At 40.0% G+C, this 26520-nt stretch overlaps 1 protein-coding gene across 27 annotated transcripts in view; it reads left to right on the top strand.

Annotated features, from left to right (window-relative positions):
• PTPRT (protein tyrosine phosphatase receptor type T) overlaps positions 1-26520 on the top strand; it is a 391962-nt gene that overhangs the window by 93391 nt on the left and 272051 nt on the right. For all 27 annotated transcript variants that reach the window (XM_085519547.1, XM_085519558.1, XM_085519559.1 and 24 more), the window contains exon 2: positions 6826-6951. In XM_085519547.1, the coding sequence (XP_085375673.1) occupies positions 6826-6951 (126 nt within the window). The remainder of the gene's footprint in view (positions 1-6825; positions 6952-26520) is intronic.

A 26520-nucleotide genomic window follows, 5' to 3' on the forward strand; every position in this document is an offset into this window, starting at 1 on the left:
TGGATGGGGAAAGTCATAGATATGTAATTTAAATGACTCTGCAGGCTGAATATCCAGCTATTCAATGTGACATTATAAAATGCTGAAATAAAGTCAGTCAGTAGAGCATTCTGACTGATCCAAGAGCTCCAGTGGAATAGCTGATGTAGAATGTGGTTGTAATGCACCGTACACGTAACATTAGATAACCCCATTCAGATTTACAGAGTTACCAGACCCAGCACTTTTCAGATGCTGGAAGGAAAGAAAAGCAACGTTGCTGAATGTTGAATATTAATTTTGGAATATAAAACTGTATTAGGAGGAAAAAGGTGGCTGTGGAACTTAAAAAGCAGAAATTGGAGCCAAGTAAAACTTGGTTATATTTATGGTACAAAAATAAAGTCAAGTAAAGCGCTATGAATTTGCATTTTAAAAAAGGAATCTTAATTTTATCATACCGTGAATAGCACAGAAGCCTCCTACAGGAGTGGAAAGCTACCTGACTAATGAATTAAAAGGATATGATTAACTGGAAGTGTAACAAAAGCCATTGGGGAATGTCTATTTAAGAATGTTTCATGATTTTGAAAACCTGTGTTAATCTTGGAAGTTTAATTACATGAAGATAGGCCGGCCCGAAAACTTCCTGCAAGTTAATCCTGGTGTTTCAGCAGCCTGAAGCTAAGCTTCATTTGCAAAGCCTGGATTCCTTGAGAGCCAGCTCATGTGCCATGCTGGGTGAACTGACTTGGTGCTGTAGCTTAAAACAACATTGGGTTTATAAACGTGTATATATTTAAAGCAATTCAACGTTACAATTGGAGAATAGATAAAACCTCCCTTGCATATGTCCAAACCAACTAATACTTTGTGTTGAAAGTAAGATGGAAAGGAAGTTAATGGATCTCCACTGTGGCAGATGAATCCACCCCATGACAGTGAGGACTGATATGGCAGCAGAGAACCAACAAGTCATTGTACTTGTAGGGGAAATGAATGTGTTTGAAGCACTGGAGAAATCATTGGTGTTTCCTCCTGAAGCCCAAAATTTCTGGATACCTTGAGAAATGCAGCTCTGTCAACACAAGACTTTGAAGGGTAAATGTGGATTTGCATTTCACAGTTGTGTTATCTGAATTTCTGTTAGGTATGAGCTCAAGCAACTGACATAAGAAAATTATACCTTGTTTTATGCTGGGGAATCTGCTCCTTCATTTCTTCTGGTGTAGACCCTCAGGTGACTGAGGGACAAAACCTTACCAGAGCTTTCCCTGCAGTTTAAAGAGAAGCATCTTCCTCATATTCTGAATATATGCAGTGAACACGTGGTAGGTTTTGAGATGGTAAAGGCAACTTTTCTCTTTACAAAAGTCTTTTTCTTGAAAAACCAGGTAATATAGAAGTAATTCAGGAAAATAAGGAGGTATTGATTGAAATTAACCAGTTACAACAGTAGACTGATAAAATGGCAGAAGGATGATTTTCTGAGGAATGAGCCTTTCTGAAACTTCCTATCCTGTACTATGCAGAAACACAAAGCTCATCACTTCTAGGCTGTTACACGTGAAACTAATGATGACTCAAGTGACAAGCACCCTCTGCCTTCTCTTTGGTATGATGCCTGTTGAGAGCTGAGGTCACTGGACAGTACTCATCAGAAATAGGTCTGTCGAAGTTGGATCTGTTCAGCTTAGCATTTCTGGTTGCTTGTACGTGTATTTCTGATGACTTCTGTGTTAACCTTTCTGGATGGAGTAGAAGGTATATGAAGTTGTAGCTACCACCCCTGATGGAAGAAAACTCAATAGCCCTTGAAAAGATTTACCCTGTCTTAAATGAAGTGGCTCAACACAAAGTTGATTTGCACACCCTGTGCTACATGAAGTCTGCAATCTGAGAAATTTATTTTCTCAGATAAGACAAATCGTGTGGAATAAATTGTTTTTCTAAGGAGCCAAATGCAGCTCTTTCAGTGAAGTATAGACTAAAATTATTGATCAGAGAGCGTTGTTTGGTTTTGTTTTAATTTCTGGAGTCTTACAATTCCCAAGCACTGTCTCATTCTATGACCATCTGTTTCTTCCTGAACTCTCTTCTTATTTTGTGAGGCTAAGAATGAAATGAATCAATTTCAACCCATTTTCAGAACAAGTATTCCAGGGAAAAAACATTGGTTGGAATGGTGTGTGCTGTTATAATTTCTATCCCCAAAGTAAAGGCATGGAAGGTTACAAACGGGACCATTATGGTTCTTGCTCTTTTCCCCCCCCTCCCCGCACTGGGAATGTTGTAAATGCCTCATCGAACTGTCTGAGGGTGTGTTATTTTCAGTCTGTATCTAGAAACACAGGATAACCAATGAGGCTTCTCCCATTAGTATATTTCTTTATCCCTCTTTAGAAGTATTGTTTTTTATCTAGTGAGTCTGCGAGAGTTTGACATTGGATGACTTTATAAAACATTCTACTAATTGGATTTGTTAAAATAAATAAATCAAACACTAATTGGAACGTGCCCTGCCATTATTTTTGCTTACTGAATTAGATATAATGGCGTGAAGTCCTTTTTATCATATTTGTGCACTTATTTAAACACCCCCCTGGCGCACACTTCTGCAAATTCAATTATATATTCAAAGGAGGCATTCAATTTATGCAAGGCTGGTTTACATTTAATCCGGGGGCAAGACTCAGTAACTGATGATAGGTCTGTTCAAGATTAATTAGCATCACTCAGATGAGCAGTGGCATTGTTACAAGCCTGCAGTGTAAAACAAGGGATATTTAATCTGTCCTGTGTGAGCTGTTATTTGCTTCAATATGACCCTTTTCAGGAAGGGAACGACTTCATCCTCTTTTGGTTTTCATTTTGTGTGAAAAGAGATGGTCAACACCACATGCATTATCTTAACAGTATCAGAGTCATCTCGGTTTCCTTTCTTTTTTTGCCCTACTTAGCAATTGTATTTTTTCACTTAATTTTTAGCTGATTAATGGAAAGATTCTGGTTTGCATCCCGAAATCCTTAGCCCTGTTAATTATTAACGAAGACACCAAACCCCATTTTGGTTGGTGTGCAAGTGCTTTACTTTTCCTCTGAGCTGCTTTGTGACGCTGTGGGTAGAGCTGTGACGTGCAAACCTAGAATCTAAATTCACTTCATGATATCTTTTATAATGAATTATTTTCTCTCTGTTAATGAAAATCCCTGTTCTGCAGTCAAGCAGTTTTGTTTCAGCAGTGGCTGATTTTGTATTAAGATGGATCTCATCTCTGTGGTTTTTCTTCTCTTGTTATGTTCCTGCAGAGCTGTAGCTTTTAGGTATCCATACAGGTGATGTCTGAGGAAATAGTAAATATTAAGCTTGTGCTGCTGCCAGTGAAAGGAACTCACCTGCAGGTTTCAGCCTACTATGCCATTTTGGAGTCGCTATCCCTACTTAAGTAGGCATTTAAAGTCCGTAATTACATTTTTTTGTTTAGACTGAAATTAATCAGTGGGGAGTAATTGAATTTCTAAGGACCTGGCAATGAGCTGCTCATGTAGCAGAGGGGATGGCTCCATCCCAGCAGGTTAGCACTTGTGCAAATGCCACATGTGCCTTCACTTTGCTGCCTTGCCATCTTTCTTGGGAGCTTGTTCTCACGCACACACACTTGAACGTAACAGCACACTCATCAGTTGGGTCAGCAGTATTCCCCAGAAGAGGCAAGATGCTGTGCTTCTCGTTAAATTCTCTTTTCTCCCCTTATGCACGGTTTGCTCTGCTCAGAGCCTGCTGCAGCCTGGACCAGGCTGTGGGCTCCATGGGCAGTGGGGTGCTGCTGGTTGCATGGATGGGGTGATTTTATTTGATCTGGTGGCCATATGCATGGATTAAAGCAGAGTTTGGTGCTCTAAATATCTGCAGTGGGTGTCTATGAGTGGGGGCTGGCAGCAGGGCACCTCTGGGAGGAGAAGGCAGGGCTGTGCTAGGCTGGGCATGACCACTTCCACAGGGCACAGATTGTTTGAGAAAGAGCTTTCTTGCTCACGGGTGATCATGGCTGTGTCCCAACTAGGTCCACTTTTAGTTCTTGTCCCTTTTGCCACTCTCTAGCACAAAGCCGACAGGTGCTTTCCTCTTCTTGATCACCAGGATTGAGCCGTTGTGTGCTCCCTGTGCAGCCACTCTGCTTATCCGAGCATTGAGAATCGACTCCAATGCTTTTTTTCCCCCCTGTCCTCATTTCCTGCAAATTCACCTCTCCAAATTCCAATTCTGCTTCCAGTAAATTAATCCATCTGGTTTATTGCCTTGTCACTTTGCATTTGGTGGTTCCTCCACTAACTTTTCTTTCTTCAGAAATGTACATGTGTTTGCAGCTGCTTTTAAGGCTCTCCATGGTTTATCCTTTCTTATCCAATCTCACTACACGGGTTGGCCTTGAATTTCATTCAAGGCACTTTCAAGCTTCTTAAGGTGTTGTCTCTTATCAGTGGAAACTCCCAATTAATTTCCAGAAGCTCTCACTATCCTTGTTCAGCTTGCCCTCCAACTTCACCCTCCTCTGTGTACATAAAACAATCTATTTGGCTAATTGTATCTGTATATCAGCAATTACGTTCCCTGTTAAATAAGGACTTCTACCCTGTATTTTGTTGTCGTCTCATTTTGCTTCTGAGACTATCAGCACCTGCGTAATTTTCTCCGTACGCGAGTCCTCATACAATTGTCTGTCTTGATCAGAGTATTTATTTGCAACTCCTTCAAAGGAAGAGCTGAGAGACAGCACCACTTACTGTACTGTAGCGTGCTTTAGAGAGGTGTTGTGTAAATGGAGTTTGTCTGAAGTCCTCCTATTAGAGTGAATCTATTAAGACTAGAATGCCCTGCGTGGAGACGGAGAGCAGAGTATTTGATATTGTCTCTTGTGCCTGCTCGCTATGGGAGAAGGTGATTTTTGGCTGCATTGCATGCTTCTCACAGACAATCCAGAGCACCTGTTTTTTCTGTCAGACATTTTAATGAGCACATTTAATATTTTAAACTTGAACTTTTACACCTAAATTAAATTAAAACTTGAGGGAAACAGCTGAAGTGTGGTCCTGCTCATTTTGACAGCTCTGAAAGCCTCACAAGCTATGTAAATTTAAAGCAAAAACTACTTTTAAATGTTGTAGGAAATACATTTGCAAGGTCTCTGCTGGAGCAGGCAAGGCTGCAAGGGTCATAAAATCTGCTAAACTCAGAACTATTTATATTAAAATTACACAACATAACAATTTTTTTCTGTTAGGACAAGCTTAATCTTTAAACTTGAACAACACCGACTACGGTCAGGTACTCTATCCAACAAATCCTTCAAGCGTGTGCTTAAATAGGAATAATTTGTGTGAATTTTGACATGAATTTTTAGAAAATCATTTGTGGTTGGAGTGGACTTTAAGTCCTTTAGCAGAATAAGGTTTGTATGAGGAATTTTGATGTAACTGAGATGGGTTTGGTCTTCCTTGGGAGACGTAGAGAAAAAAAACACATGTTAAAACTAAAGAATGCTTAAATGACCCACTGCTGGGTAACGGTTATTGAATTGAAACCAGAGATCACTTGTGTACTTGCTATTCATTGTGCATGTGTAGGGAATGCAGCCTGTGGGAAGGTAAAGAGCCGGGAACGTCTCTGTGCATATAACTCTGATTAGTGTCAGGAGCAATTGGCAGTTTGGCTGGCACGGCAAGATCATGTAGCCCTGAGCAGTGCTCAGTCCCTGCAGCTCCAGAAGTGTTAGATATGTCCAGCTGACTTTGGAGTAACTGCCCAGAGATTTCTCCTTGCTTCTGTAAGAGAAAACAAAAGCAGAGCAGTGACACTGTTGTCATAATTAAGGTCAAAACCCAAACACCCAAATTACCTCATGTAATAGAGCCAGTACTACAATATGTTTGGCAAACCAAGATGGGGAGATGTGAGGAATGTACCTGAGGCAATGGAAGGGGAGGTTCAGCAGTGTAGTAATGATCCACTAGTACTAAATGGGGATAAACTAATTGAATTCGTTTGCCTGACACACGAGCATGTGTTGAAATATATATTTTTGCCCCACCGTCAATGCATTTCTCTTGATTCGTAAGTGTTCAGACAGCTGCCAGGTGGCAGTGAACCACTATCAAGTATTTCAGGAACTGGAGTAGGAAAGATCACTTAGTCAACAGTCTGGAATGTGTGAACATCAGTTTCTATCCACTTCTTGTTATTCTCCCATTGTGAGAAATTAAAGGCTTACACTGTGAGGTCCAGTTCTGAAAGGCCTGGAGAAGTAGTCATGTGTCACATAGGACTTTGTGTTATTAAGCATAAGAGGTGGTTGCAAGGAAGGATGCACGTTCTCAAAGTGCAACCCAACCCAGTGTAATTTGAATCTCAAAAGTGAAATCAAGCATGTATTGCTGTAGTATAGGGATACTTTGCTTGTCTTTGCCATTTGGGTTCTTTCTTTCTCTTATTTCTTTAAAAAATCTGACCTGGAGGTTTCTGTAAATACCAGCACTGGGACCCAAATGCGTGTGCTTGTTATGTGCAATTGTCCGTGAAAATGTTAAGAAAATAGGTGGAAATAAAGGGAGCTGATGGAGGAGAAGAGCAGCAATGTGAGAAGAAAGACTTCTAAGGGATACAAAAAGGTTGAACGTTCAAAACTGTTTTCTGGATACCTTCTCTGCTCTCTGAAATATATTATACATGACTTGTTTGTTCCCCAAATTTCTCCCTCTGTAAACCTAGGTGTGAGAAATTAAATGATTTTAGTGTCATGATTATGTATAATATTAACGCAGGAATGTATGTGCTTTTCTTGCTTTTAGGTGGTTGTTCCTTTGATGAGCACTACAGTAATTGTGGTTATAGCGTGGCCTTGGGAACCAATGGATTTACCTGGGAGCAGATCAATACCTGGGAAAAGCCAACGATGGATCCTGCAGTCCCAACTGGTGAGTGAGAAGCCTCAGCAGCAGCAGAGGTGTTACTCTGTGAGGATCAGCTGTTAGCCCTGAACAGATTACTGACATATATTGTGAACACATCATAACACCACTGTCTTTTCAGTATTCTCTGAAGAGTTCACAGTAATGATAACTTCCAGTGGTTTTATTTCTTAATGGAAATGAACATTATATGTTGGTGTATATGGCATAAATCCCACAGAATGCTTTGTTGACCCTGAAGAAAAGCATATTTTAGGAGAAGGTGCTATATTTTTCTGAAAACCATAGTTTGTGCTTTTTTGGCAGTTGAAATAGCTGAAGTCCCTGCTCTAAAGCAATTGACACAATGGCAAACAGAACTGGCCAGCCAACTTGACTGCAGTCTTAAAGTATTTGTTCCAGTTAATTGATTGCACTCTGACAAGCATGAACTACTTGGCAGAATTAACATCTTGTGTTGTTGTAGTGGTATTTATATGACTGTAAATTATTGGGCTAAGAAACCTGAAATTGCCAGGTGCCTGTTAAGGGAAGCACAGAGAGCTGATGTAACAATAGTTCCCTGCTGTAGCCGTGGAGAGGCAGGCTGGTGTTCATCCCTGTGTGTTAAAGCTATTAAAAGAAACAAAACAATAAGAAAACTTGTTTGTTTGTTTGTTTTAATTACAGCCTAGATTGGAAACTGTTAGTAACTGAATGTTTCATAGCATGTGACTTGTAGGACTATTTGTTTAGACTCTGGTATCCCAAAAGTTAATTCTGAAAGTTACGTCTCTGGTCTTGTCTGTAAGAATGCATTTCATTATTCTGAATGTGTTCTCAATGAGGGCAGTTTTATTTCTACATCTCCTCACCTTCAGCTCTTGTGTGTGTCACAGTCCCTGTTCATGGTAGACCTAACTAGGGAGAGATGGCAGTTATTTGAATTTACAGATCTCAGAATGATCTGAAGGAATAGGAACAGACATAGCTGTGATGCCATCTGGAAGGCAAGGAATTAATGGGAGGGCTTGTACGGGAAAAGTTCAGTACTTTGCTAACTCCAGATGTGAAGGAAAAATCTATCTTCCTGGCTTCATCTGAAAGTGTTTTACCATCTGAAGATGCTGGGTCTGTGGAGAAATTGATAGGCAATCAACAGGCTGGGATGGCAAACAAACCCCAGAATAGTGCAGTGTGTTTCTTAACAAGGCTTTCAGAATTGATTTTCCCAATTAAGAAGTAGATAGAGATGTGTGTGGTTCTTTCTCTTAGTGCTGTGTTCCATATTATCAGGTAGCACTAATAGTTAGATCCATAAAAGTGTTAGAGCAACTGCAAATTAATGACAATGACAACAAAAAGCAACATAAAGAAATACAGATATCTCAATTGTATGGAAATACAGAAGAGGGAAAGCTTCTAACAACTTACAGTGTGCTGATATTGAAACGCCATTTAAGCGAGCTTAAAGGGTATGAGGGGCAGTGACAAAGTGCTTCGCTTTACTAATTGTTTTCTCAGTACTAGTCACACAGAGCAGGTCAAATCAGTAGGTAGGAAAATAAGGTTGACCACAGCAAATGTGTACAGAACACATTTCTCCACTAACAAAAATATGTTTTCAAAAGCTGTACAAATGATGCTAATGTCGAGGTAAATTATGGTGGTCAATTAAACTGCCTTAAGCTTGCAGAGATGCTAGCGCTATTACTGGGAGTCTGTATTGCTGGATGGAATCTTAATGCATATGTTGTTTGTATTGGTTACTTGTTTGAAAGTCTGTTTTGTGAGAATAAAGGATTACTTAAAAATCATCTAGTGGCAAAGCCAGCCAAATAAACTGATGAACAGCATGTTCCACTCCTACAATCAGAGACATCTTTTAAATCCAGAGTACCAGAACATTTGGTGATTGACTTTCTATTTCGTTTAATTTATCCACAGCAGCTGAAAGCAGCAGGGTGGGAATCCATCGAGTTTGCAAGGGTGTCAAAGGTGGTAACAGTGGTTGGAATAAGCAACTGTGGCCAACTGTAGGCAGGAAATCTCTTTTAGCATGGGCAGGAGCAACAGGAGTGCAAGAATGCGTAGAGTTGTGAGCAGTAATGTGTGTTTTCTTGATCAGGATGCTGTTTTAGGCACTATGCAGTTCTTGTGTGACTGGAAACAGCATAAAATACTGTATTGTGAAAGTGGTAAAGCGTGAGTGAGCAGACATTAAATTGGTTCCACGATACTAAACAAGTCTGCAGCGCAACCTGCTGGGAGACGTTGGCAGAAAAGCGTGGCCTCACCCCATCCTGGTCAGCCCACATTAATGTTGCTCTCAGAGCTATTTCCTTGTTTAAAATGTCGGCTTTCATAAGCACCAGCTTATGAAAGCTGGTCCCTTTGAATTCAACCAAGTCACAGAATTCCATCCTCCTGAATACTAATGATAACATCTAGTGCTTTTTACAGTCCTTTTCATCGTTAGATCTCAGAGTGCTCTTCAGAGGAGGTCAGTATCATGAATGAGAGCCTGAGTCTGTTATACCATGTAATTCTCTGCTCAGACACTGCTGCAAAGGTCTCTGCTCAGGGATGACTTCCTATTTTTATTTATATTATTTTGAAATCCAAGTGTGCTCCTCAAAGGAGGGGGACAAAAAAAAAAGCACGATTAAACTGCTCTATTAGCCATGTAAAAGTTTGTAGGCAATTTGTTTTACACCACTGCTAGCAAATAAACTGTTTGTCGTGAATTCTGTGGTTAATTCCTTAGGGCTGGAAACTGTGTTAATTGGGGGATTAAGAACCAGATGTTTGTTGTTTCAAATAAACGTTTCAGACAACCTGAAATAAATGAATTTGTAGGTATCCGGTCCCCAGACTTTGGTGCAACTCTTTCCACCTCCTTGCACGATAGCAGGAGCGATTATAACAGAATATTCCATAACAGATGGGTGTTTACTTAAGCTTGAATTTCCTCAGTGATGAGTATTCTACAGCCTCTGGGCTACTTGTTCCACTCTTTGAGTTATAAAGGTTCTCAGTACTCATCTTCCATTTTCCCTTTTATGGCTTAATCTCATTATTTTTTTCTCTATCTATGACTAGGAAGAATAATCAGTTGTTGCTCTCTTTTATTATCTCTGACGTAGCTGTGTGAGGTTAAGTCTTTGTTTCCCAGGACTAAGTATGACCCAGTGCTTTTAACCTCTTTTAATTCAGAATGTTTTGCTTCCTTCTCTCTATTTAATGCCTTCAGTCATTACCTTCTTATCTTTTTTGGGTATTTGCCTAAAGCTCTCTTATCAAGCTGGGGTTTGATACACTGTCTTGGCAGGATGTGTGGCTGTAATTCTGTTCCAGAAGTTTAGACTACAGTACGTAGTTATTTCCTGCTCCTTGTATTTGCTTCATGCAGTTTTTATTCTTTCTTTCCCTGCAAGTAACTAGTCTTTATGTGCTTATGTATTAGATGATTTGAGATGAACATGGGGGTCTAGTCTGTGTTGAATGACAGAAGATGCTTCCTTGCTGATAAAAAGGCCTGAGCTGTTGTGTATATCAGAGGCAAAAGCTTGGTTCATGGAACAAGTTCTTGTGTTAAAACTAAGAAAAAGACTGGCTTTACTTTGCATGTTATGACACCGCAGCATTCCAGGAACCCTGCACCTGCCTACCCTTGCAGCATTTGTGAGAATATATTAATAATGGAAGTATTTAACATTTAGCATTTGCATGTTCGAAGTATTTTACTGGCATTTACTAATTAACTCCAATGGAGACCTTGCTGGGCTGACTAGACTGGAGCAATTACTTTAATTGTGTTAAATACAGTCGTCCTCTGAATGCAAAGCTATGGTACAATGTGCCTTTGTGCATCAGTGTTAGGCTGACTGTTAATCTGCTGGTTTGGCTGTGTGAAGTTTGGTGGAAAGCAATCAGCACACAGCAGTTTGAAGGTCTGGCCTCATCTTCCCAACTGCTGATTTCCTTTCATTTATACAAACTGGCACTTAGTGTAAGTGCTAGTTTACTTTGTATGTATGTGTGTGTGTATATCCATAGTTATCCTGTAAAGATGAGCAATATCGCTGCTGTTTTGGGCTGAATCAAGTAGACATCGTGTTTATCTAAGAAACAAATTTAGATGAGCTTAGAGCTGAATGAAAAGGTTAGAAGAAATCAGAGCATTCAGAATTAGCACTGTGGCATTAGTGTGTCACTTACCGAGTGCAGGCAGCTTACCTTTCCTCACACCACAAAAATCAACAAGACCCATTATCAGCCAGCAGTATTTTCATGCTAGAAATGGATGCATTGTTATCTAAGGGTTGAACTCACTTGAAATGTGTAACCGACAGTTTGGAAGCTGCAAATGTTTGTGGAAAATGCCACGAGTACATAATTTTGTGGGTTTTCTTGTGTGTATTTATGTTGTGCTTCTCAAATAGCTGCTAAGTAGCATTGCACCACAGATATGGAAGTGTGCATGTACTGCATTTGCACTCTTGCTGTTTACAGCTGAGCTAAAGCATTTGAACTGTTTCACAGTGCTTCAGAAGACAGAGTATGGTAGTACCAAGAGACTGCAAGCTGCCCTATTGGCTTAAACCCTAATGGCAAGTGCAACATTGAAATAAGAGGTTCACTCTTCAGAGATGGCAGTCAGCATTTGTCCTACTGTCTGTCTTCACATGAATATGGAGAAGGGTTCTGTGCTGATACCTTATAATGGTAGATGTTTTGAGATAATGGTAAGGTTAAGACACAAGCATGTCCTGTGAACTTCCGTGAGTGAGTCGGTATTGCATGGCACAATGAAATGAACCTAACTTGAGAGGTGCTTGGTGTTTGAATTGCATTGCTTCCCTTGAACTTGTAGTGGATTTTTTCTTTTCTCTTGCAGCAGAGATAAGGGATGGGGACTCTTCTCTCATCTAATCGGGCGTGTACTTTTGTTCCAGTAGCTGGAGGGCTCACTAAGCTTCTCATTGAAAGAACAGAAGGGTTATCATCATTAGCATTGCTTCATGAAATAACCATTTAGCAAGTGAACATCATAGGCATGATGTATATCTGAATACCAGATGGCTAAATTCTACTTGGACTCCACTGAACTGAGTGAAGTTTTATGTTTCTCTAATAGGCCAAATGCTTTCCTGTGTCACCTTCTTCTTTGCAGCGAGTGGCACTGTGAAGTTAGTGTGAATGAATAATTGTGGAACAGCTTTCTTTGGGGAAGATGGTAAACTTTCCATCTATGCCTACACAGAAGACTGACAGGATTGTTCAGTTTCATTCAGAGAGGAGCGATGTGCAGTCAGTGTTAGCCTACCCAAAGAACAGAGGACCTCTGTACACACATCAGGCATTTCTAGTTTTATTTCTTCAAGGCTAGAATAAACACCAACGTGAGTTAGACTCAGCTTTTTTAAGTTTGAAAGGCAGTGCAGTAGAATTAACATTTTCCTGTGTCAGAGTGGATTAATACTTGCTTACAAGAAAATAAACAAACTTGTTAAAGGAATAAATTAAAACCCAATTGTGTCTATGATGAATCATGATCCAATTTTGTCTGAGAGGGGAGAAGGAAAATTGGCTGTCTATGTATTGTTTCTCCAAAAAATATTTTTTGTGGGGGAAAATTACTAAGAATGAGTGAAATATGTTTGTTCCCACTCTCTGACTTCCATAGGAGTAAATAGATTAGCCTGGGGACTGGGGACTGAACTCAAAGTAATTTCTCAGCTTTTAAGGTCTGAGCAAAAAGGGATCTGTGGAGAGTTTTCGCAGTGCGTTTTAATTCTGCTCTTTACCATCTCACTTAGTGTCTGTATTTTGGGGTTGGCTTTTATAGTAACAATTGTAAATAATTCTTCTCAATTTTCATCACTAACTTAAACTGACTTGAGTCTGGGGGGATGATTTACATCTTTACCCTGATTTTATTTTAGGTAAGTGTACCTAAGAATGCTTAGAATTGGGAAAATGAATGATTTTAGTACTGTTTATCCATACAGCTTTGGGATGGACAGAACATTGTAAACAACTAGAGGGAACTTACTTTGAACTGCACCTTTTAAATTGCTCACACTTACGCTATCTATCGGGTCTCCCCAGAAGCTATTACTGCAGCTGATTCTTTAATAGCCGCTTGCAGCCCAGTGTTAGTATTTAGCTTTCCCTCAGAGGAATATATTGTCATCCATATTTTTTTTATTTTCTCTGGTCTAGGTTATCTGTAAGTAAATCATACCTGCATTACTATATAATTTGCTTTTCAGCCAAGGGAAACTAGCAGTGAAGACCATGAGCAATTACTTCTGTTGCACACAATTGCTTTCAGGAAGGCAACTCTAAGCAATTAGCCTTGAGGGTGATTCGTACCAAATATTAGATTTCTATCTGGTGTTCCTGTATTCTAACACCAAGTAGATTTCTTCTGTGGTTAGACCTACTGATTTTGGGTGGACCATAAATAGTAATGAATTAAAGTACGTGTGAAATTACAGACTTGTAAATTAACAATCTTGCGCTGAAAAATAATAAGCATAAGTCAGCCAACTACTCTGTGATGTTATATGCAGGAGAAGTTGATTTAATTAAGAACTCTTAGCTCTCCAGAGGCTCCCTTCTGAAGGAAGCTACATCCCGGTTATTAATGTTTTGTCAGTCCATTGTGAAATAGAATCTTTCCTTATGCGTCATTGTGAGAGGTCAGAAGAAGCTTCCATGTAGTTGGCACTTTGGTACTGTCATCTTGCTTAGCAAGGGTGCGTAGTTTGCTCTGAACATGCACATATCAAGATAAATTGAAGAGGGTGGAAAGAATGACTTCTAGGAAGGCCTTTTAATGACCGTGAAGGAAACATGTAGGGAATGCATGTAGTTACTGCAACTTGATGTGTTAAATGGTACATTTGAACTGTTGTGAGTCTATTTCTGATCCTTTTCAGTGGAAAAAGTCAGAAGTGGGACTGTTTGTGAGTGCCAGCACCTTTCCATTATCGCCATTAGAGAGACCATGACACTTCAAAAGCAATGCCATAACATCGTTCAGCATCATGCTAGGAGGAAGGACAAGAAATCCATTGTTATACATGTTTATCTTCCATGGTTCCAGGCATATTCATTTTTCTCAGAACCTGTTGGCTCTGTCAGGATTTGATGCTTTTCAGCATCTTAGATTAGGGAGAATGCAGACTATGAGGACGTGCTGTCCAGATGCCATGGGGTAGTTGTTTGAGAGCCAAGTTAAGGTGCTGTATAACCAAAGTAATGGAAAAACATTTCTAATTTAAAACTTGAAAATGTTAGAGAGTTGGAGAGGTGGAAAGAAATGTTTCTTTTCACGTTAGGTTTCTTCCAAGTGGATAAATACGATCTAGTTTAAATGCCACAGAAGTTAATATAGTTGCGTTAAAATAAGGCGTAGAAAACGAGTTTACTTATCCTTTGACTAAGATCTTCTGTTTTAAGTAGTTAATTCTATAGCTTCCTATAACAAAGGGAAGATTGATAGTTTTATACTCCACTTGTTAGAAGGTTTGGAGCAAGAAAAGAAGTGCGCTATAGGAAGACGAGCAAGATGTGTGAGTAGGAAGAATCTCGGAGAAGGTCTTTCTGGTGACGCTGGTATAGTAAAACTGATAAATGTGAAAGTAGTGGCTACTAAGGAACAGAGGAAAAACAATGACTAAGGTCATCTAGAGAAGGTAGACCCAAAAAGGAATAAGTCTGAGAGAAGAATGACCTGAGCAGTCTGTATGGACAGATGGCCAAAGTCAAGATAGATTAGATATGAATAAGATATCTTCAGATAAGATTGTGAATGAGGAGCGAATGTTGAAAGGATTTACGAAAGGAAATGCTGAGGAAACAGTAGGCAAAATTACATCTCAGAAGTGGTCAGAAAGCAACAGAGGAAAACCTTAGAGGCATTCAGAGCAGAGGCTGAGTGGAATACAGGAAAGGCAAAAGGTGTAGTCAAGGTCCAGTCCATCATCTGCTTTTATAGCAGAGTCTTGGCAGTTCTCTATGGGTGTTCAGCTCCTCGCAGTTGCTTAACACCAAGTCAGTGGAATTTTCCTGAAGTCCTTTGAATTTAGTGGATACTGGATACAGTCGCTGAAGGGTACTGTATGTTGTAATGATTGTCTGACTAATGCAGTACTTTTCCTGTTTTATTTCTTCCCAGTAAGCTCATCTTTCTACTTTTATTATTACTATTACTTCTCTCACAAAACCAGACTCAGCATCAGAGCACAAAGCTGTGTTGTGGTATCTAAGATTCCAGTGTCATTAATTATTTAACTTTACCATAGGCCTAATTTGTTGTGTAGTGAAATAAGTGAAAGCCTTTCCACCAACCTCAAAATAAATGAGATGAGATTTCATAATAGGCAGAGTACACAGTCTAGGCTTTTAAATACTTCAGTCCTTAAAAGGATGCAGGTTGTTTGGATTGAATGGTAATAACCTCAGTTAAGTGATCCTGCTGAGAACTGTGACTACTAAGAGCCCTAAGTCATTTTTTGTTCTTAGGAAATACCAGCATTTCCCATTTCCAATAGTAAATCTTTAGTGCATGTAATTCAGCACATAAAAGGAAAAAAAAAAGAAAGGTCTGTTTTCCTGAAAGTCATTTGTGTGTGTACAAAAAGAAGCTGATAGCAACAGCTTTCGCATATTCTCATGAGGAAAAATAATGTATGCATCCCTTGCATTAGGCAATCCAATGCCTTCTATAGCATTCACCTCTTTCAGAAGGAGTGGGAACTGTTGCAGTTGTATTCCTTTGAGATGAAAGTTGTAATACTACAAATTATCGCTTGTTTTCAGTATGGACTAGAAAAATAAATGCAATTTATGCTTTTAAATGTGGAAAATTAAGCAAAATAAAGCAATTTTATATGTTTGAGGATCTTTTCAAATGAAAAGCTGCACTCAGTGAATTCTCATCAGTTCCTTTTCTCGCTGTCGTGTTTCACGATGTGAACTCTGAATTGAATGAACAGCTGCAGTAAAATGGTACAAGTCAAGTCACAGGGAATTCACAGGGAGTTGAGACATTTCAGGCTGTGACACAGTCCTTTGGAGCTCTCATTTACCTTGAGAAATGGTTGACTTTTAGCATAATGTCTTCAGTACAGCTCACAAATAGAGAGGTGTCAAGCCCTTATTTGCAGTACTTATACTTAGTACGTAAGAGTCAGCCTTGTACAAACAGAACAAAGACTCTTACTATCACTATTAGGGGTTTATATTTCTAATTGTGGAAACAGATTTTTTTTTCTCCTGGTCTTCCCCTTCAGTCTTACTTACAGTGCAAACAAACATGAGAGTTAATATGAAGGAAATGGCAGAGTTGATCTTAAGGGTGTTTTAGGGAAAGCAGAAAAGGAAATGAAAGACATGGCTTAGCTGTCTAAAAGCCTTCTTAGTTCACCTGAAATAAGGCTGTTCTTCACGTTAAAGATCTGACTGTATCCCTTTGATCCTTGAAAATGTCACCTACTGCAGCGTATGGATGTTGGCTGAGCCAGGATGCAGTTTCAGCTGATGTCTTGGTCCAGTCTTACGGCCGTGCCTCTGTGCACACAACAGAAGCAGTGGGCAGAAACATGCTGAAAGCACAAACAGAGGGGCAGTGAGTGGCCGGCACTCCTCAATATCCTGAAATAACAGACCTGATGAATTTGAAGATGTTTCAGAACAGATCTTCTTTTAATCTGTACCAATTACAGTGGTGAAGGTTGGGCTGCGAGGAATCTGGGCAGTACAGCTGAGGTTGCCTTCTTGCTCACCCTGAGCCAAACTGATCAAGCTACAATAACTTAAATTAAGTTCTTGTTACACTTGATGCAGCGTAGGCTGATTGAGTGAAGATGCACCACAGACTTCATTACGTGCTCTCATGGCCAGTCTGATTACTCCATCTGACCATAGCAGACAAATATCTTTCACCCTTTCCATTTTATGGGTTTAAGCTGTTTAGTAATAGAGGGAATATTAAAAAGAGGAATCATAACCAGATCGTATTTTAGCTTAGTTCTCATTAGCTGTTCATCTAGAACAGATTGCATAGGACAATCTTCTGGAGTATGTCTAATTGCTGCAACATGGTAATTTAATGGGAACACATTTTTATAAGCTTGTTTAACCGCATCTGTGCCAACTGACCTCACAGCTTGGTGTGCAGTGATGCAATGCGAGCAACTAGCCTTTAAATGTAGGGTCTTATTTGTATGGCCCCTTTTGAACTTCATTCACTGTTGTGCCTTTTCTAATGTGGCATCTAGCATCACTGCAGTATCTGAATTCAAAGTGTTCATCCTCCATCCCACTCATCATCCACAAACGTTTGTTCTTCAAGATAACTTTTAGGTCCTTAGAGTCTTATCCCTTACATTTTTCCTCCTATTCTTTATACTGTGAGCGTTTCTTTTCCTAAAATGTTCTTTGTCATAATTTGTCTAGGAACCAGGTTTTCTTGTTGTCTGGAGTGTTTTTACATGGCAGCAAACAAAGCAGCTCTCAGAACTCTGTGGTCCTTCAGCCCATCCCAGGAAATACACCATTTCTGTGCATCTATCTCAAAACCTTGTGACTGTTTCTGTTTTTCCCTCGATTCCTTCTTCTTTGACCTCAGGCTTCCCTGTTACTCAGCCTCAAGTCCAGTGGGCCACACTTGATTCTTGTAGGTTGCCTAGAAAAAAAAGGTATGTGCATTCTGTTGCAGCTTGGCTGAATTGGTACAGAAATCATCCCTCAGCCTTTTACCCTTTAAGTGAGAAACAGGGTTTTAAAAGCTAATTTGCTTGTTTTCATGGCACGATCTTAATTCTACAAGGGAGAATAGATGATCTAATCTAATTTAATTTTGCTCTTTGAGAAGAAGGGAGATCACTTGGCCAGCTGCTGCTCTGAGCAAACATGGAGCATGTAGGCTACAAGATAAGCTTTGAACTCTATCAAGTCTCTCGGCAGTATATGCTAATGTGCGCTGTTGGGAGATTTCTGAAACTTTCTCTTCTGATTGTATTAATTAGCGTGCCACTCCAAACCAACAAAGCTGTTGGAATGAGCTGTAACTCTGTAGAACAAGTGAGTGCTGTTACACATAGGGCTTCCTCTGTCCCTGATGCTTTAGTGTTGGCAGTGTGGACTATGAAGATGTATATTTGGCCTGATTTATGGAGTACATCTATTTCATCTCTTTCTAGAACTTTAAGCATAATTTAGCACTTTAATCTTTTCCATTCAAGCTGTTCATTTGTTAGAAAAGTGTACATGCCAATCTTGCATCTAAAGAGAAACCCTTTTCTTCGCAAATATTTAAACATTTAACATGAGGTAGGAAAGCATCTCTGAGTATCAATAGCAATACTAAATTTCTTTCTGCACTGTGATAAACCCCCTGAAAAACCAAGGCCTCTACAATTCAGGGCCTCAGAGTTCTTCAACTAATCTTCCCCAAGGTGGATTTGTTCTTTTTTGTAATCTAACGTTTGTCAGGGTGGAATAAGTTTATCAGTACTGGCTGTTGCATCTTTGTATGTAATAAGACACAGAGATGTTCCTGTATTCTTTTATCTTCCTCCATGCAGTAACGGTCCATGCAGTTGACAAAGACATGACTTTATTCCAAAAGACAGAGCAAACCAAGGCTTGGAATATAGGAGAGAATACCTATAACTTAAATGTATAGAAGTCCATGCTTGTGCCAACAGAGGAGTTAGGGTTATAGCACTTGGGAGCTCATACTGCTTGCTGTGTATAGCAGCTTAAATAAGACATAAGATGAGAAGCAATAGTTTGTGAGATAATGTCAGGGAGTATCATAGTGTACAGTACATTAAAGCTGTATCCCCATTTGGGGAGTTTATTACTCCATGAAATTGTGAACTTTACCTGTTTCACTGTAGCCTTGTTTGTTTTTTTCCGCTTACATCATCTTTAAGATGTTATTTCACGTGTGCGGTCTAAATCAAGTCATTACCTTTCTCATCTCATGTGAGGTCTTGACAAGTGTAGGTTCTGCCTACGGCTTCACCTCTAGCCTGGCCTATTGCTGAACTTGAAATAGCAAAGTCTGCAGGTTTTAACTTATGTTTCATACCCATAAAGAAAGAGATGAAAACATTTAGCTAAAATCATTATATTGTTGCCGTGTGAACTGTTTATAAACTGTTGTTTGGATCTAAGTACAGTTCTGGGAGAGCCTTCCCTGTACTATTGCTAAAGAATTCTTTAGGCTTTCATATTCTATTCAGCTCCCTCTTTAGCTTTGTTTCCCCTTGTCTGATAAGTACTGATAAAAACTCACCAACAGCCTCCCTTTGAAACAGAGGTCATACCTCCCATAGTAAAAATAAAGCATTGCATCAGTTCCTTCACAAGGACTCTATTCAAGCTACTTCTTTATGGGGGATAAAGAAGCTACTAACATTGTTATCAGAAATCAACTCTTTCCTCATGTTGAAATTAACCTAATGATTCTCCCATATTACTTCAGTTAAAAGAATATGTCCAATGTTGGGCTTCCTTGGTCATACTTAAAGCTTTATTTTTTTCCTCAGAATCTCTGATATCAGATTTAATCCTCCTACCTGCACTTCTTGAATACTTTTTCGTTATTCCCAAAGTAAAAGCAATAAATAATTTCATTTATGTTAAATATATTTAAAATCTAAGAAACATCTAAAGAAATCTAAGAAACATCTCTTGGTGCCATATACGTACAGTATGACAGCCCATCCAGAATTCATCTGGCTATGACAAATTATTTCCACAAGCATGAATGCAATGTCTTTTATGCATGTACTCACATGCTACTGCTTAACTTGAGAAAATGATAAAAGCCTATCAACTTTAGAGCCTACTGAATACTTTACATAGTAGATATTTATAGGGCATCAGCTATGCTTTTTCATTCAGTTAACCTACGCTTACTTCTGGAACTGTGTTGCCTATGTAGTTGTTTATTTGCTTGATTTAAGAGATGTCACCCTTTTCTTTTGTACCTTGCTCACAAGGCACAGCTGGACCACAGCTGAGCTTTCTTGTGCATCTATGATAGGAGTGTCATCCTGCTGTAGAATGATTACAGGGCTTGTAGAACATGTACCCAATTTGCAACTAAATGATTTTTGTCTGCTATCACATTGTGCTGCAGCTTGAGATCCAACCACCAGTCTACATTTTTCCTCCCTATTTACATCGTCATAAATTATAATACTTATTTTGCCAACCAATTACATTATCAAAAATACACGTCATCTTTCTTGCCTTCGGATGTCTAGCTGAAAGTTTGCTATGAAAGCTGTTACCCTGGGCAGTGTGGTCATTTCTGCTATGTATGTTTACTTTTGTTTCTATTGTTAAGGCAGTAAATCAGTAGTGTGGTGGCTGCTGTTATACTGCGAAATCCCCAAATCCTTAAACAGAAATGATGTAATCCCAACACAAGAAGTGCTAAGAAAAGAATGCGTAAGTGTGGGTAGGCACATTGGCTAATTAGCTCAAGTGCATAGGAGAATTCAGCTCACTTTTGAGTAGCTGGACATGTAGGGCTAACAGCGATTGGATGTTTTAGTGCAGAATCAAAATGCTTCATTGCAGAGTAAGCCATGTTTTCCATAGTCTTTTCACCACAACTTCAGGACACTTAATAGTTCAAAGCACTGGACTGTAAAAACTCTGTAAATGAGTCTTTAAAAGTTAGAATGAAAACAGGGGGATGGTGGTACAACCACAACAGTAGTCAGTCAGCATTGCAGTAGTGCAGCCTTACTGAATTGCTGCCAAGGAATGTAGATTAGGAGCCATTCTGTTTTAAAAGCTTCAGCTAAGATAATTAATTGCATTTATTTTCAAGGTGATGTCGTGCTTGTTTGTGGGAATGAGCAACAGAGAATTAGAAAAAAAAACATGGAAATTTCATCAGTGATTACCAAGCGATAGTGATTTACTAATTGCCTTTTGCTGTTTCCTGACAGTTTGTATCTCTTATAAGCGAAACAATCTGCCTCCAGTCACTGAAAACATTTGTGTGTTGAGAGATTAGGATAAATATACCACAAGTAATTGTTTAGTTGTAAATTTGTTCTTTTCCCTTTGTGGGGAGTTAGATTTGCCTCCTGTCTTCTGTGGGAAGTGCAAATACTTACCCTGTAACCCTTAAAGTGTGCTCAGAAGACCCTAAGCAAGATTTTGGCAGAACAGAATGTAGCCAGGAGCAAAAATCTCCTTCCAGATGTGGTGGAACGGAGCCCTGGCAAATTCTTTGCTCTCCTGGTTTTGGCTCTGGGAAATTCTTGAGAGCTGCGGTTAGCATCAGTTTAACAAAGACTGCAGACTGATGCAGGTTCTGTATGTTGTCCCCATTGCTGCTGTTGTTTCTTAAAGGTCTTTCCCCTCCATAGCCCTGTGTGCTTCAGCTGGGAGTTGGAAGGCAGATGCAGCTACATGACTGTATTCGCACTGTGTGAGCGGGGGCTGATCTAGGGCAGTATTTTCTGCATTTTTCCTTCTCTATGCTCTGATATATCTTTGCCAGCAGTGTGTGGATAGCACATTAATCAATATAATGAGATTTGTGTGGTTCTGTTGAGTTCTGTAGGAAAACATATTGAATGTAGATTGAATGATGGAAATGAAGGCTCAGACAAATGTCTGACATATGCGTTTCTTCAGGCATTTCAGAGTTTAATACGCAAATGGGAAAGGTGTTGATTTTGTGACCCTTTGTGAATTGGCAGATCTAGATCCACAGAGGCAGAGATCCTGCTGCTGCCATCAGTAACTCAGTTCCTGAGTGTTTAATAAAGTGCAACCGCAACCTCTGGATAAATAAATAAGTACCTCGTACTGCAAATCAGTAACTTTTATAGTAAAACCATATTCACAGGTTTTTGCTATGTGGCTGTTTCCTTTTTTTTCCCCCCATCCTGAAATAGTTTTTTTCTAATTAAAACTAATGTAAAAGTGCAGACAAAAGTAGTGAAATGCCATATGAAGCTGCCCCATGGGCCAGGCCTATCTTTCTCACTGCTGTAAGAGCAATACGGTTCTGTGTTTGTGCTGATCTTGAAATCATCCTGCAGTACTTTGCAATCTGAAACAAATGAAAATCACCATACATTGTTGCATGGCAGATCCCATAAACAGCAGGTCTGAACGACAAGTGTGTAGTGTAATGGGATAGGAATAATTCAGTGAGAAAGCAAAAAGGCTCCTTTAAGGAATGCTTTTTGGAATATCAAAAACCCAACCAACCAACCCTACCCACAGCCTTTGTGCACAGTGTGTGGTTACTTTCATGCACAGAGCTGGGCTGTGTGAGCAGGGAGATGACAGTCCTGAGCCTGGATGAGTCCTGTCCAACCTGGACACAGTCTTCCACTTTGGATGCTGTATGTGAACTGAACCTGGTCTGCTAGAGATGTTAATTAAGTTGTAAACCTGTGGAATGGATTCCAAAAAAGCCAGACAGTTGGAGCATATAAACAGGAGGGGCAATGGCTGATTACAAGGGTGGACAGTGATAGGACAGGGGAGAATGGTTTTAAACTGAGACAAGAGAGGTTTAGGTTGGATATTAGGAGGAGGTTTTTCACCCAGAGGGTGGTGATGCACTGGAACAGGTTGCCCAAGGAGGTTGTGGATGCCCCATCCCTGCAGGCATTCAAGGCCAGGCTGGATGTGGCTCTGGGCAGCCTGGGCTGCTGGTTGGTGACCCTGCACATAACAGGGGGTTGAAACCAGATGATCATTGTGGTCCTTTTCAACCCAGGCCATTCTAAAATTCTATGATAAAAAGGGGTATATTGATGGAAGACGGCTGGTAGATTTGCTTCATTTTCCCATGGTTCCTCTGCTATTGTTCTTGAGGAGCAGAAGGGAGTGAAATGGAAGTAGTCCTCTGGTTCTCTATTACAAGCCTGTGTATTGTCTGTGTCACCTTAAGTGGTGGAAGAAATCTTTAACTACTCAGGACACCCCCTAAACTCTGTATTCAGCACTTACTTGTTTTAATCCCAGCAGTTGCTTAGTTGCATTTAAAGCCCCTGGGCCCCATTGAGTTAACTGTTGTGACTGTCACCAGGTTGTTTTTCTTTCCTGCCCAAATGAGATGTCTCCCCTGAAAATAACATGAGTCTCACATGCAGAAAGCACAGCTTTCAAATGTTAAACCAGATGGCAATTATCCTGAATTAGTCTCTCATTTGCAATGCTCTCATTTTTTTGAGGTCTTCTTTTTTTTTTTTTTTTTCTTTTCTTTTCTTTTTTTTTTTTTTTAAACTTAAAAACAAAACAACAACTAAAACAACAGCAAAAGCAACCCTTCAGCCATTTGTGATTATTCTTGTTTGGTATTTAAAGACTTGTTTACTTTTAATTGGTTGCCAAAGTCACGTACTGTTTTTGATACAATGGAAAGGCAATAGAATCTTTCTGGGGACGAGACTTGTACTATGACATTCAATGGCAAGGATGTACATGAGGGACATGGTTCTAATCTATATGGAACAGTAAACATCAAGTACTTAACTGGAGAATACATGCTTTTACATTTGGACCATCTACATTATTTCCCTCCAAATACTATGTTGGCTATATACCATATTTCTCTGCTTTCAGAGCTTTTGTTTTCTAAATTACATTTAGAGCTATAAAACAGAATGCAAGCAGAAGGCAGGAGACTCCCTGTAAGCTTATTTAACTTACTGATGTGGACTGAAGATGGGTTTGTGGAGTTTCTAGCTCTGAAAATGGCCGTCAGAAAGCTGTGATCTCTCTCCCACCTTCAGTCAGGTCGTACTGTTCCAGGAGTAAATCTGAAGATACAAAGCAATTTCATTTTCATTTTGAAGTCATTTAAAACAGAATTGGGCCTTTTTTTTTTTTTTTTTGTGCAGTGAGATGAGTAATGTATAATACTGAAATACAAATACTGATTTCTCATATGTGGGCTACTCCAAAAGTAATGCCTCCTATTTTATGATGCTGGCGTGCAACATCAGAGTTATATGTTGGTGGGATGGCAGCAGAGGTTGAACCTTCCCACCAATATCCGGTTAAATTGTGTTGCTGTGTGACAGATGGCAGCAGAGGGTCAGTCTGACAGAACGGTGTTGACATGGGAGTATGTATGAAGCAGAGGTTTGGAACTGAATTCCTCCATGTGGAAGAAATGTTACCCATCAACATTCATTGACATTTGCTGAAAGTTTATGGAAATCAAACAGTGCATGTTGGCACAGTGGGGTGGGGGGTAGAGCATATCAGCAGCATGGAAGACAAGCCTCATTCTGGACAGCTGTCACACCATGGAATGAAGAGTGTCTCCATCAGCTCATCTGCGTGAATGAGCAACTTGAGAACTGTGTACAGAGCTTAATATCATCTTCAGTGTGTTGGAAGTGATGGTGACTGTGTTAAAATATTGGAAAGCCTGTGCCAAGTGGGTCCCAGAAATGCGCACACAGGAACAGAAAGAGCACCATATGCAGGTTTGTCAGGACATGTTGAACCACTATGAGGATGAAGGTGACAGTTTTCTGGATCGCATCATTATCGGTGACAAGATGTGGCATCACTGCTACAAGCCAGAGTCAAAATGGCAGTCTGTGGAGGAGTGATGTGAATTCTGCATCGAAGAAAAAGCTCAAGATGCAGCAGCTCTCAGTGGGTAAAGAAACATACACTGTCCTTTGGAATAGGAAAGGGGAGGATCCTTCTGGAGTACCTGGAAACTGGACAAACCATCAATTCTGACCATTACATCATAACTGAATAAACTAAAAGCTTCAACTTCCAGACTCTGCCAGAGACAGTCTCAGTTTTACAACAAGATAACACAAAGCCCCATACCAGTTTAAGGACCATGGAACACGTTGCCCATCTTGGTTCGACTATCCTGCTGCACTCACCATATAGTCTGGATTTGGCTCCCTCTGACTTCCATCTGTGCAGGGTGATGAAAGATGGGCTGTGTGGACAAGATTTTTGTAGCAGCAATGCCATCATAGCAGCTGGGAACTGCTGGGCCATCTCTGCTGGTGCAGATTTTGACATGCATGGCATGCAGGCTTTTTCTTGTCCATCACTGGTGAAATTGCACAGTGAGTGACTGTGTTGAAAACGAATGTTTTATAGGTGAGAATTTGCTCTAACGAATGGTGTTATTATGCTCTTTGTATCTGTTGTTGTTTCCGTGGAAATAAATAGGAGGCATTACTTTTGGAACAATCTCTACATAAAAAGTCCCAGGTATCCATATAGTTTCTTTGCAACGAAGTAATCTCTTATGGATCAGATAAGAAGAAAGCTGCTCCTTCCGCAAAATCATTCTGCCTTTGGTAGTTACTGTGTGACCATTTAGGGGCTTGGAATGCAAAGTGAAACATAAGAGACAAGGATTGCTTTATTCCAGTATGTTTAGGATTACTTTTCCAGCATGTAAAAGACACAGATATTCCTGTGTACATTCTGAGTACTTTAAAAAAAAAATACAACCATGTATTCCGATGCTGAATATGCAGAATATACTGAATAGCTTTAGTTGGTACTTGGAGGCAGTATAGAATTTTTTCTTTATCAGCTGAAAAATCTCATAGAAATCTGCAGAGTGTTCAAGGAATTCAGGTACTTCAATCCCACCCTCATATATATAACTGTGTTTTGAAGTGTAAATCCTACTGGTATCTTAAATATACATATATATGAAGTACTTCAGAGAATGTTACCTATAAAGCATTTATTTGTAGCTATGGACTGTTTTAAGTATGTGCAATAAGATACCATGTACTGCTAACATAATTCCTAATCATATTGTAAGAGCCCGCAGACAGGTTTCTTATATCACAATCAGTGTGTTTTATAATGCATTGTTCCCCAGGGCTCGGTGCTGGGGATGCTTCTATTTAACATCTTTATTAATGATCTTGATGAGGGGATTGAGTGCACCCTCAGTCTGCAGATGATGCCATGCTGGGAGGTAGTGTTGATCTGCCAGAGGGGAGAAAGGCACTACAGAGGGACCTGCATAGGCTGGATTGATGGGACAGGGTAAACTGTATGAGTTTCAATAGGGCCAAATGTCTGGTCCTGCATTCTGGTCTTAACAACCCCAGGCAACCCTGTGGGCTTTGGGAGGAATGGCTGGAAAGCTGCGTGATGGAAAGGGACCTTGGTGTGCTGATGGACAGTCAGCTGAATGGTGGCCAAGAAGGCCAATGGCATCCTGGCTTGTATCAGGAGTGGTGTGATGAGCAGGACTAGGGAAGTCATCCTGCCCAGTACTCTGCACTGGTGAGGCCTCACCTTGAGTGCTGTATTCAGTTTTGGGAACCTCAGTACAGAAAGGACACTGAGGTGCTAGAGCAGGTCCAAAGAAGGGCAACAAAGCTTGTGAGGGGTTTGGAGAATGTTGCCTACGAGGAGCAACTGAGGGAACTGGGGCTGTTTAGTCTGGGGAAAAGGAGGCTGAGGGGAGACCTTACTCTTCTCTTCCAATACCTGAAAGGTGACATCCAATCTAGATGCAGAGGGAGATATTAAATGCAAGAAGAGAATAGTTGTTGAATTGAATCTTGA

The sequence above is a fragment of the Coturnix japonica genome, chromosome 19 (assembly GCF_054131305.1).
Source record: "Coturnix japonica strain WE chromosome 19, WE-NBRP24, whole genome shotgun sequence".
NCBI lineage: Eukaryota > Metazoa > Chordata > Aves > Galliformes > Phasianidae > Coturnix > Coturnix japonica.